The sequence below is a fragment of the Artibeus jamaicensis genome, unplaced genomic scaffold (assembly GCF_021234435.1).
Source record: "Artibeus jamaicensis isolate MK-2021 breed Jamaican fruit bat unplaced genomic scaffold, CSHL_Jam_final scaffold_1964, whole genome shotgun sequence".
Classification (NCBI taxonomy): Eukaryota; Metazoa; Chordata; class Mammalia; order Chiroptera; family Phyllostomidae; genus Artibeus; species Artibeus jamaicensis.
The window spans coordinates 44022999-44036392 of record NW_026522030.1 but is presented as its reverse complement, the minus strand read 5'-3'; the positions used below and the strand labels follow the sequence as shown (position 1 = coordinate 44036392).

Below are 13394 nucleotides of genomic sequence, written 5' to 3'. Positions count from 1 at the left end.
TGATCAGCAGTGCTTTGAACTGTGCATCTAATAGGTTGGCTATCTCTTGGTTGCTTACAAGTATTGGCTCTGGGGCTTTGATCTGTTTTTCCATTTGGGCCATTTTGGGGGGCGTCTTGTCACATCTGTTATGTCTGAGGGGCAGAGCCTTAGGTATTCACTAGGGTGGGGCAACCCACCTCACTGGGTTATTTGGGGGTAGGGTTTGAGAGAGAACAGTGGCGCTTGTTCACTCTGCGGGTCCCTCAAGCAAACTGAGTCTTTCTGGTGCTGATTCCCATGTAGGTGGTCTGGTATACGTTCTAGGACTCTGTGGGTCTCTCCAGCGAACTCTCCTGTGAGGCTGGGAGTCTCTCCTAGTACCTCAACCCCCACAGGTGTTGTCAGTCAGTGTTTTGAGGCTTTATTTTTGGGCGCTGGGACCCTGGGTTGTATGGTCTGTCTTGCTCCCCAGTGTCTCCTGGTTTATCTGTGTGCAAATGTGGGGCTGCTCAATCAGCCAGCCCCCTTTTGCCCTGTGCCTGGCTTTACAGTCACCGCTTTTGCTGGGTGTGCCCATTGCCTCCCAACGCCAGCCACAACTTGCGTGCCCAGTGCCACCGCTTTTTTTGCTGGGACCCCTCTCTACCCAGCTGTCAGACTCCGCCCTTCCTACCGGTCTGGATGAATGTGTCTGTTTTAACTGCTTGGTTGTTGGACTTCATGCAGTTCAATTTTCTGTCAGTTCTGGTTGTTATTTTGTTTCTGAATTATTGTTGTCCTTATTTTGGTTGTGCGAGGAGGCACAGTGTGTCTACCTACACCTCCATCTGGGCTGGAAGTCTCCCCCCAAATTTTATATGCTTAATTACCTTTTGATACAGATTTATGGGAATAAAATTCAAGCACCATACAATTCACCTATTTAAAATGTGAAAATCAGGTTCTGGCCAAGATGGAGGCGTAGGTAGATATGCTTCACCTCCTCACACAAGCAAAAGAAGGATAACATCCAAATTAAAACAAAAGTCAACAAGAACTGCCAGAAAATCAAATTGTATGGAAGTCCAACAACCAAGGATTTAAAGAAGAAACATTCATCTAGACTGGTAGGAGGGGCAGAGGAGGCACACAACAAGGCAGCAGCTGGCGGTGTGGGCCAAGCAAGGAGGTGGCTGGCAGACCAGAATATTCTACATTCGCTTGAGGATAAGCCAGGAGGAATATTGGGGAGCAAGTCAGACTGTGCAACCCAGAATTCCAGTGCAGGAAACTAAGTCCTCAAAACCTCTGACTGTAAAAATCTGTGGGGGCTGCAGCGGCCATAGAAACTCCCAGTCTCACAGGAGAGTCCACTGGAGGGGCCCGCAGAATCCTAGAAGTCACACAAGCCCACCCACCTGGGAATCAGCACCTGAAAGGGCACAATCTACTTGTGGGAGCAAGGGAAGTGACAGAAAGTGGGGTGAGAGCAGAGTAAGCTAACAAGCAGCTTTGTTCCCTTTCTGAGCTTTCCCCTACATACAGCACCACAATGCAGCCAGGTGGATTGTCCTGCCCTGGTGAATACTTAAGGCTCTGCCCGTTACAACATAATATCTGTGCTAAGGCCCAAATGAAAGAACACATCAAAACTCCAGGAAAAGAACTAAGTGATGAGATAGTCAAGCTATCAAATGCAGAGTTCAAAACTCTGGTAGTCAGGATGCTCACAAAAATGATTGAGTATGGTCACAAAATAAAGGTAGAAATGAATGCTATACAAAGTGAAATAAAGAAAAATATGCAGGTAACCAACAGTGAAGGGAAGGAAACTGGGACTCAAATCAAGGATTTGGAACAAAAGGAAGAAATAAACATCCAACTGGAATAGAGTGAAGAAACAAGTATTCAAAAAAAAAAAAAAAGAGAGGCTGAGGAACCTCTGGGACAATGTTAAACATTCCGGCATCCAATTCATAGGTATGCCAGAAAGAGAAGAAGAAGTGCAAGAAATTGAAAACTTATTTGAATAAATAATGAAGGAAACCTCCCCAGTCTGGCAAAAGATAGACTTCCAAGAAGTGCAGGAAGCTCAGAGTATCCTAAAGAAATTGGATCCAAGAAGAAACACACCAAGATACATCATAATTACATTACCCGAGATGAAAGATAAGGAGAGAATCTTAAAAGCAGAAAGAAAAAAGGAGATAGTTACTCCCTAAGACTGTCATCCGATTTCTCAAAAGAAACCCTGCAGACAAGAAGGGGCTGGAAAGAAGTATTCCAAGTCATGAAAGTCAAGGACCTACATCCAAGATTACTCTATCCAGCAAAGCTATCATTTAGAATGGAAGGACAGATAAAGTGCTTCCCACATAAGGTAAAGGAGTTCATTACCCACCAAGCCTTTATTATATGAAATGTTAAAGGGATTTATCTAAGAAAAAGAAGATCAAAACTATGAACAGTAAATGAAAACAAACTCACAACTATCAACAACTGAACCTGAAAAACAAAAACAGACTAAACAACTAGAATAGAAACATCATCATAGAAATGGAGATCACATGGTGGGTTATCAGTGGTGGGGGAGAATGGGGGGGAAGGTACAGGGAATAAGAAGCATAAATGATAGGTACAAAATTGACAGGGAGAGGTTTAGAATAACATAGGAAATGGAGAAGCTGGAGAACTCATATGTATAGCTCGTGGACATGAACCTAAGGGGTGGGGGGATATTGGATGGAGGAGGGTTGCATGCCAGAGGAGGATAAACAGGAGAAAAAATGGGACAACTGTAATAGCACAATTAATAAAATATACTTTAAAATAAATGTAAAAATAATTTGTAGTATTAGTCACAGACTTGTGCCACCATCACTGCAGTCAATTTTAGAACATTTCATTACCCCGCAAAGAAAGATATGAACTGTGAAAACTATTTTCTCTGATCTCCCCAATCCTAAGAAACCACTATTCTACTTTCTGTCTCTACAGATTTGTGAACATTTCATAGAAATGGAATTACACAATATGTGGACTTGCATAGATGGCTTCTTTCAGTTAGTATCATGTTATCAAAGTTAATTCATGTTGTAGTATTTATCAGCACTTTATTTGCTTTATTGCCAAATAGTATTGTACTTTATGGATATGCCACATTTTATTCATTCAGGAGTTGATGGAACATTTGGAGTGCTTCCACTCTTTGGCTATTATAAGTAATGCTGCTGTGAACATTTACACACAGGCTTTTGTGTGGGCATGAATTTTCAGTTCTTTTGGGTTATAAACCTAGAAGTAGAATTATTGGATCACATGGTAACACTGTTTAAACTTCTGAGTAACTTGAACCAAAAGTCAGCTGTTCCAAGTCAGCTGTTCCCTTTACAGTGTATGAAGTTTTCAGTTTATCCACCCTTTTACCAGTACGTGCTATCTTTTATAATACTCATCTTAGTGCATTTAAATTGGTATCTTATTGTGGTTTTGATGTACATTTCTCTAGTGGGTAACAATGTTGAGCATCTTTTCATGTAGCTTATTCATTTGCATACCTCTTGGGAGAAATGTCTATTGAGATCCTTTGCCCATTTTTTAATCTAGTTATATCAACCGAGGAGGCATTTATTTTTTATATGCTATCATGTCATTGTTCGTTGTGTGCATATTTTTATTATTACTATTGTTTATTGTGTACTGTGTTGTGTTCTGATACTTTTGTATTTATACATGTTATTCATAATTTTAATTTTAAGGCTATATAATACAGCCAGCTTATTTTCCAGTTGTGTAATACAACTTCTTTCTTGTTTTGTTAACACCGACAACACATAAATTCTTGCTTGTGTTGAATTATTTTCTTAGCATAACCTTCTAGGAATGAAATTATAAGCTCAAAGGACATAAACACCTCCTATATGATGTCACATTATTTCTAAAGAGCACTAAACTGCTTTTGTTTAATTAACATGCTTTAAATTTTTTTCATTTATTTTGAAATTGATACACATTTTAAGGATTTCAGTTTGAGTGGCAACATTGTTAACCCTCTACAATAAAACTCATGATCAAGTTAAATGTGTATTATTTCATCTAAAAAAAATTGGTACATCTAATGAGATACTTTGTACTGATACTGAACACTGGACCACCAATTGCCCTGTTGAGTAAAGATAAACATGACATATTTAAATTTATTATTTTATGTCATTCTCTACTTTAAACAATAATATATTTTGTTAAATTTTCTTTAGGCTTCGGGAGCAGGAGCGAAAAGACGCAGAAGAAGCTAGTCAAAAGGAAATGGAAGAATGGGAAAGAAAACTTCTAGCTCAAGCAGCTCCAACTTGTATGGAGACCATGTGGGAAATTCCAGCTATTGGACATTTCCTTTGTTTAGCCCAGCAAATTCTAAATTTGCCAGAAATAGTCTTTTACGAATTGGAACGTTGTCTTCTGATGCCTCAGTGTAATGCTTTTTTATCTAAAATAATGACTTCTCTATTAAGTCCTCCTCATCGCAGACCTACCTTACATCGAAGACCTACTTTGCCTTACAGGACCTGGGAGGCAGCACTGAGACAGAAAGTACAGCAGTGGTACACTGCTGTAGGGCAGACTGAAAATCCCAATAGCTGTGCCGAGAAACTTGGGTTGTGTCCTCAGTTTTTCAAAGTTCTTGGAGAAGTTAGTCCATTGGAAGAAAAACCTTTTCACGAACTCCCTTTCCAACAAAAAGTGTGGTTACTTAAAGGTCTTTGTGATTTTGTGTATGAAACACAAAAAGAAGTTCAAGATGCTGTACTTGGACAGCCTATTCATGAATGCAGGGAAGTTATTCTTGGTTACGATTATTTGGAGAATGCTTATGTACATTTTCCACAGTTCTGTGGTGCAGATGTACGGATTTATAAGCAAAGACCTTTTCAGGCCCCCGAATTTCCAATTCCACCCATTAAAATACAAAGAGTACCTCGGATTAAACTGGAGAAATTGAAATGTGACTATTTTAGTACAACTAATGGAGAACATAGGTGTAGTAGAGAAGGCCTGCCCTCTGCCTTCAAGAAAGAACAAGAAATTAATTTTGATCCAACTTGCTGCCCTGGTAAAATGAACTTGGATAATCATGACATCTCAGTTGAAGTGGAAGTGAAATCCAGCTGTGAAATTAGAATTCATAGGCCCTGTGAAATTAAGAAAACTGATTGTTGTAAAGAAAATTTAGAGAAACCAGGGAGTCCAGGGGAAGTTACTGGCTTTGGAGCACCTCTCAGTCCAGGTGAAATAAGGTTTATAGAAAATCATGAAAGATATGGTGAAGCTTCCAGAGTAAAGCCTGAACCCAGTCCATTAAAAGAAAATGCTCTAAAGTCTTGCCAAATACATGTAAATGGAAGTCACGGAGATCATCCAGAAATTAACTGCCACAAAGTTGTAAGGGATATTCTATTAGAGCAGTCACTGCAGAGCCACAAGAAACTCAAGCTAACTAAAATGAGAGCAAAAAAGAAGAAAAAGAAAAAAAAGAAATTAAAAGATGTTTTGAGTGAAAACTTACAGAGAAAGCGTGAAAGTCTTCATTCTCTTGCATTCAAGTCTTACAAACCTGAGATCCAGAATAAGTTATTGATCATCAAAAAGAAAGCAAAACACAAGAAGCACAAATCTGGTAAGCTAACACAAATGGGTGAGAATTACATTTGAGTTTTTTCCTTTGGTCATTATTAACAGAATGAAATGCACATAGATGCACTCATGCGTGTGTGTGTGTGTGTGTGTGTGTGTAAAAGTCAAGTTTTATTTCATTCCCCATGATTAAAACCCAGAGCAGAAGAGGTTTTTTACTAACAACAACAACAAAAAAACCCTCTGGTACAATGCATTTTAATTTAATTCTCAGCTGAAAACCTTTGGACATTATGTGTTTACATTTCTTTGGACCGATATCTCCATAAATGATGCTTTCCATCACTGATGAGATGTGATTTTTTTGCCTTGGTAAGGGCAAGGCAATGCAATAAGAAAAAAAACGCATATCAGGAGAGAGCATTCCCAGAACTAAAGTTCATAGCAACTATCTTCTTAAAACAAGGCAAGTAAGATTATCTTTTTGGGTCTCAGTTTTTTCCCACATCATGTATTTTTCAGCACTCTGTTTCAGTATGTATTTGTATATCTAGGAAGATGTTATGAAATAGAAGGAAAGAGCTATATCAACTAATTAGACATGAATCATAATTTTATAAAAGGATTTGTAAGTTTGTCTTACACTGAACTTAAATAATATATTTGTCACAAGCCTATTTAAACAGTAAAACAAAAAAATACCTATAAATAAAGTAAGTACAATGATTGGTTGCTTTGTTTCTTAATTACTCAGGTACTTTTGATTTTCTTATTCTTAGCCTTTTAATCGGTTTAAATGTCTCATTTAAAAGCAGATAATTGACTTTATTAACCCTAATAAAAAGTTCCTGACTGAGAAAAACGTTCATAGTGTACTAAAATAAGTTGTGGTTTATCATCATTATTTGTGAGTTTCAGTTTTCATTACTTTCCTCAGTAACAAAGATATTTAAGATTTGGCAGTAATTTGATAATGAGTTAGCAAATGAGGGAGTGAATTTCCTTTAGCTGCTATAGTAGCTATTATACCTTAGTTATTTAAATCATTAAATACAATTAAATGTACTTTTAAGTGTATATGTAGTATATTATTGATAAAGTAGTAGTATAAAATTTATTTTCAAGAACAGGCTTAATTTGTTGAACTGAAAACTGTAAAGTGGTCCACATTGATCCAAGCAATAAAAAGCTACAATATTTAACTTTCAGAAATAAACTTTTTAAATTTACAGGTAATCTATTAGGCCACATAAATTTAATTTGATTGATTTGGCAAGTTTTCTGAAATGTTAGTCTTTGAAATATTAAATAATGGTTATAAATTTGAAAACTTTTCTAATTCCAAAGTATATAGTATTATTTTATTAATACCATTATTTCCTAAAACCTTTTATTAAGTGTTTATTTATGACCTACTGTTCATGTGTTCAAAGTCAATTATGAATTAAAGTGGTTTATAAAGTAAAATTATTATTGTATAGCAGAATAAAAATATTAATTGCTATGGATTAGATTAAAATGAATTTATATTGTAGCCAAATAAAGTGTTGCTACATTTTTGAAATATAAGTATAGAATGTAGATCAGAGAGGAAATTTATGATGGTTTCAAGTCCAGTTCTAGATAAGTGAATGAAAAAAGTCAGAAGCAAATTCAGCTTTTACATGTATACCCTCTCTGTGCCTATGTAGTTTAGGAGAAAAGGCCAACAGGCATGAAACAGGAAAATAACCTACTTGCCTATATACTTTCTCATTTCTATCTTCAGAGCAAATTTTAGAAAGTCAGCCTTCAGTGACAAAAATACTTGGATCTGGGAAATGCAGTTTCTCTGTCCTTTGTTAGCACTGGGTAAGCATAGGCCAATTCTCTTTTTTTATCAGATACTGAACTTACTGTCATTACAGTGTCACATAAAATGTTATAATAACAACGAAACATTTGTTTTACATCATTTTGTCCTAACCTTTATTAGGCATGAGACATTGTGTGGCCTTTTATAGTCAGTTTTGGGCATACTCTTAATTCAGTATGTATGTATTTCCTTTCTCTTTTTTGAGAGTGAGTTCCATTGTCACAAGTTTGGGAGCTGTCCCTCTTACAGATTATAGGTTCACACTGCACATTAGTACAGGTCCACAATGCATTTTATGAAACTCTTGTACAATATATGTTTTGGAATTCAGAAATCTTCAGATTTTCAAAGGGTGTCAGTGAGGTATATACTGTTTATTAAATAACATCCTCAGTGAAGCTTGGGACAGCCCTTGTAATCATATACATAAATTCTACAGGGAAAAAAGTGTATGAATAGTCAGATCAAATACAAACCACCTAATAGGTCAGGTCAGATTTTGCTACCATATCAATTAGTTTTTAAAACCTTAGTTTTCAGAATCTTTTGGACTTTAGAATTGTGGATACATAATTGAGTATGTTAAGCACTTTGGAAAGTCTTGAAAAAAAACTGTTTTCTTCAACTTAGTATTTTTCAATTTTATTTGAACACAGAGCCCTTTTTTTTCCCCCAAATAATAGTATTGCATAGAATATCCTTTGAGATAAGTTGTGTCATTCATGACCAATTTGTGAACCATAATTTAGAGTGTACTAAATTCTACTTGTGGTTAGTCTGGTTACTTTTATGTTTTAATTTTTGGTTTCATCTCCAAATTTATTAAGTCTTTTTATTATTATAATAGATAATTTTTGGTAGAAGGCACAAAGACAGATAGATTGGTTGAAAATGATATGATAATTTTAATGTACTACAAGGCAGTTTTGCAACTTGTTAGTATTTTTATCTATTTTTCAGAATTGGAGTTTTCTTCCTGCTGTTCTAAATTTTGAATTCATTTTTAGTTATTTAAGCATATTTCTTACTCTAGGAAACATTGTAAAATAGAAAATCCTTGACATTTTCCTCAACGTGTGCATACTTACCAGATACTTTTCCTTTATATAATACTCATTTATAACATTTATTCATAACAGTTACACTTACTTCTAGGTTTTTTGGTTATAATCTCCCCTCTGTACTGTAACATTCATTTTTTTAGACTTGATTAAAATTAAGTTTAACAATTAACATAGCAGTAAATCTGAAAGGATAGTAAGTTGTCAGCGAAAGTGCTTTTGAAAAGGCAAGCATTGCTTTATATAGATGAGAAAGATTAGAGAATATTTATATACCAGCTGCAAAAATATGTGGTTAAACTTATTTTTAATATGTATCTTGTCATCATAGAGTTGATTGTAGGGTTGAGTCGACTTTCTGAAAAGGCAGTTTCCTGTAATAGTCAAAAGTTTACTTAATATAAACCTTGGAAAGACCATTGATTAGTAACTTTGAGATGATTAGTTTGGGTTATAATGTGCTATATTTGTTAGAGTCTTTATTACAGAGATCAGTATTTTATGGCTTAAAGCTGTAAACTGTTTGCCACCGGAGGTTAAATTTATAGCCAATCTTGGGATCATAGATCCTTTGTTTATAACCTCTTGATCTTACAATTAACCAGTAATTGTAAATCGAGAGATTTTTTTTTTTTAAAGGAAAGAATGTTATTCCTCCTGTACTAGATCTGGCCAAGTAAACATCAAATACATAACTTTAGTAGGTAAAGACACAAAGTATCTTTTTTTCCCTATAGTGGGTCAGTTTCCCTGCAGCCTGAAGAAACTATGTGATAGAATTACTGAACCTTTTGGGTACAGTTTTGAAAATGATGATGTCATTCAAATGACAAAAAAAAAGCCCAAGCTTTGACTGTACAAAGATTAGCTTTTTTCTTTGTTTATGTTTTATTTTTTAGTATTCCATACATTCCTGAGGACAGAAGGATTCTTTCTGGTTTTGAATTTCTAGCACTTAGCATAGTATATAGGAATCTATTGAATAAATAAGTATACACATATAGTGTGGTCCACCCAGATATAACTAAGATGAATCCCTTAATATGTACCTTTCCTGTCCTTTTCAAAGTATTATGTTTTTTAATAGCATTGTACTATACATACCACTTAACAATCTGCTTCCCCCCCCCCCACACACACACACTTAATAGTATACTGTGAACATCTTTGTGCAATAAGTTGATTTCTGCGGTATCATCTTAAATGACTACACAGGATTCTGTTATGTGTATTCTGTAGTTATTTAACCAACCTTCTTATTGGACATTTTGGTTCTTTTCAATAATATACTATTATAGATGGTGTAGAGCAGGTAGAGTTGGCTGAAATTAATTAGAAATTTTAAAAATTAGAAGACTTTTTATAAACTTGGAGAAACAGAAGTTGTTGAAGATATATTAATTATTACAAAAAGCTTATTATATTTTAAGTCATTCATTACAGCAAATTTGATTTGGAGGGTTTTTTCTTCCTTACATTGTCATTATTTTTAACCAGGTGGTTTTATAGTAGCTTCTCTAAACTAATTAAAAGAAATAAGACAAGTGGCATTATTCTCTTACAGGTGAAGAAATTAAGATTCAAAATGGCAAATAACCTCATTTTAATAATTGTTAAGTATATGATAAAGACTATACAAAAAGTGTCAAGTAGAGGGCAAATCAGTGTGTGCTGATAGTCTGGGAACCTTTCTGTGAGGAAGACAGGCTTTGAAAATAATGCAGATTGGATAGATGAAAAATGGTTAATGTGAGCAAAAGCATAGCAATATAATTAAGTTGGTTGTCACTGAAAATATTAACACAGAGAAACACTTAAGGAAAACTTGAGGTTTTAGAAGATGTATGAATGACGAGAATGTGCCATTTTTGGGTGAGATCTTTCTAGGCAGGTGGTACTAGTTCAGATAATTAAATCATGAGCCTAATACTAGCAAATGAACATGAAATATCTATAAAATGTGTAAAAAGCAATGAACTGGTTTATAGGGGATGACTGAGAAAATAAATCTGCAATATTTGGTTACATTTCAGCCCATATTTGTAAAAAAGATTGTACTGTTCTGTGTTGATAGCTCTATAGAATATAACTATGCGTGTCTTTATGGAGAAAACTTTTAGAGGACCAACTCAAGATGCCAAGGTATAAGAGTAAAAGGATAAACTGTACTCTGCATCCTTTAATTTTATTACCCTCTATTCTCCCACCATATCCTACCTCCACAAAAACGAATACTCACCTGATGCTCACTGTATGCCAGGCACTAATTAAGCCTTTATACAGATTGTCTCATTTAACCTTCATATAAGTTCTGTTGTTTTAATAAACTTTAAAAAAAGTTGATTAATGTGTCTAAGGTCACCCAGCTAATAAGTGGCAGGATTAGGAGAAAGGATCTTGCAAGATAATTAGGACATCGTTTAATAGCTATAAAAAGAATTAGGTAAAGGAGTAGAAGGTATCTTCAGAAAGAGGAAATTATAAATCCAGATAAATGATTATGTGACTTTTTTATCACAGTGACAGACAAAAATAACACTTTGAGCCCTGGCTGGTGTAGCTCAGTGGATTGAGCAGGGGCTTGGGAACCAGACAATCGAGGTTCAATTCCCGGTCAGGGCACATTCCTGGCTTGCAGGCCAGTTCCCTGCAGGCCAATTCCCAGCAGGGGACTCATGAAAGGCAACCATACATTGATGTTTCTCTCCCTCTCTCCTTCCCTTTCCCTCTAAAGATAAATAAATTTAAAAAAAAATAACACTTTGAGAGAGATACTGCAGTAAGTAGCAGAATTTGACAGCTGAGTCAAAATTCTAAATTAAAGGAGAAAAAAAGAAATAGGTGTTGAGCAGTTACTGAATTATGAGATAGGGTTTAAAAATTGCTAGTATGGCCCTGGCTGGTGTAGCTCAGTGGATTGAGCAAGGACCTGAGAACCAAAGGATTGCGGTTCGATTCCTGGTCAGGGCACATGCCTGGGTTGCAGGCCAGTTCCCGGCAGGGGATGCTCGAAAGGCAACCATACATTGATGTTTCTCTCCCTTTCTCCTTCCCTTCCCTTCTAAAGATAAATAAATAAAGTATTTGTTTAAAAATTGCCACTATGATGAGAAATCTGCTCAAGAGAATAGGAGGAAATGAGCTGTTTTATTAAAAACCAAATTGCTTACTTAGAGCTAGAACATTACAGAAATTTCTATAGAATGTAGAAATACTAGTTTAAGGTTTATATAGAATAGTTCAATATTTGTATAGAATATAAATATTAGTTCAAGACATGCACATATAGTAAATAAAAGTCAAGTTTCGACTCTAGTTGTGGCTTAACATTCTAAGCACTTCTTGGATTTATTATTTAATGATTCAAGTGGTGTTGGGTTTTTACTTTTAACAGTGATTAATTTCTTATTACTCATTCACTATGATTCCTAAAATGAAAACACTGAAAGAGTAGTAAATGTGTTGGGATCATTTCTTAAACATTGGAAGGCCAAATCTAGGAGGGCATTTGAAGTGAAAGTCCCTGAATAGTCCAAGGGGCCAAGGAGTGTTGAAAGACAGGCAGGGCAGCCAGTTGAAGGAGAAAGGGTGAAGGTGATTAATAACGGACTGTAGAGTTAGATTGGGGGTTATAATCACCTTCATTTTTCTAGTAAGAAGTATATCTCCACATTCTAGAAGACTAGAGTTTTGTGCCTAAATTATAGTGTATAAAGTATATTTCTAGTTATACTTTCCTTCTTAAGTTGGGCTTTTTTTTTTCCTTGAGCTATTCTAAGTATAGTTTTAAAAGCTTCATTAGGCTGCACTGGTAACAAAAATTACCAGGCCATGTTAAGGTTTTCTTACCCATTTTCCTGGTATAAGCAGAGACTCAACTTTTTCATGCATGTCTGTGTTTTAAGTTCAAGAATTAAGTTGAAGTTCTGTATATGTTTTAAACTGTTCCTGACTTAGGCACAACCTTAGATATGAGAACTACATTCTGTTTTATGGGACCAGGTGACTTAGGGCGGTGGAAGCCCACTGGGAGGCATATGTAACTTCCTGAAACAAAAATAGATTACCAGATAAAGGTTGTATGGTTTTGTAGTATACTGTGCTCCATTTTAAAAGTAAGTATTTAATAAAAAAGAAGAGCCACTTTTTATTGACGAATACAGGAAATTTTGTATTTAGATTGTTTTTAGGAGGGTATAGACTGAAGGTATTAAGTTTAATAGTGAATGTGCGAATCTCCTAACCCCAATAAAAAGGAAAGCTCTAAAGTCAGGAGCATTTCACTTCACTGCAGAAAGTTTGAAAGAATGCAGTAATTTTACCACTAAAAAGCACAGCTTTGAAGTGAGACAAATCTAGTGCAAATACATACTCCAGTGCATGTTAGCTACAAGGCCTCCATTGATTTACTTACCTATTTATAGCCATTTTCTTTATCTGTTTTTTTTTAAAGGTAACAGCTACCCTGCTGTGTCATTACAAAGATTAATTTGAATAGCAAAACATAGTACCTAACATGGTGCTTGGCAGGTTGTACGAATCAATAAATGGTAACTATGGTTTTTGAGAGGTTAGAATTGCATAATGGAACTTAGACTTTGGTGTTGGGATCCCTGCCTGTGGTGCTTGCTTACAGTGTAACACTTGAGTAAGTAATCTTTCTGATCTTCAAATATCCCATATTAAAATGGGGAATTGCCTAGCTCAGAGGGTTATTTTGAGATTTAATGAGGTAATTTATATAAATCACCTTACATAGTAGGCTTTCAGTAAATGTTAGTTTTCTTAGTACCACTCCTAGGTCATGTTGTGAAAGTCTGGGGAATTGTGTAAATTATTTAAAGTTGTTGTCAATGTTTTCCTTGTTATAAAATGGTCTCCAGAGG

General features: G+C 35.4%; 1 protein-coding gene across 8 annotated transcripts in view; it reads left to right on the top strand.

Moving 5' to 3' along the window:
- KIAA2026 (KIAA2026 ortholog) overlaps positions 1-13394 on the top strand; it is a 149532-nt gene that overhangs the window by 74623 nt on the left and 61515 nt on the right. For 7 of the 8 annotated variants that reach the window (XM_053656388.1, XM_053656389.1, XM_053656385.1 and 4 more), the window contains one exon: positions 4218-5635. In XM_053656388.1, coding sequence (XP_053512363.1) covers positions 4218-5635 — 1418 coding nt within the window. Of the gene's footprint in view, positions 1-2962; positions 3024-4217; positions 5636-13394 lie in introns of those variants that run through there. The other variant, XM_053656391.1, reaches the window with a different exon arrangement.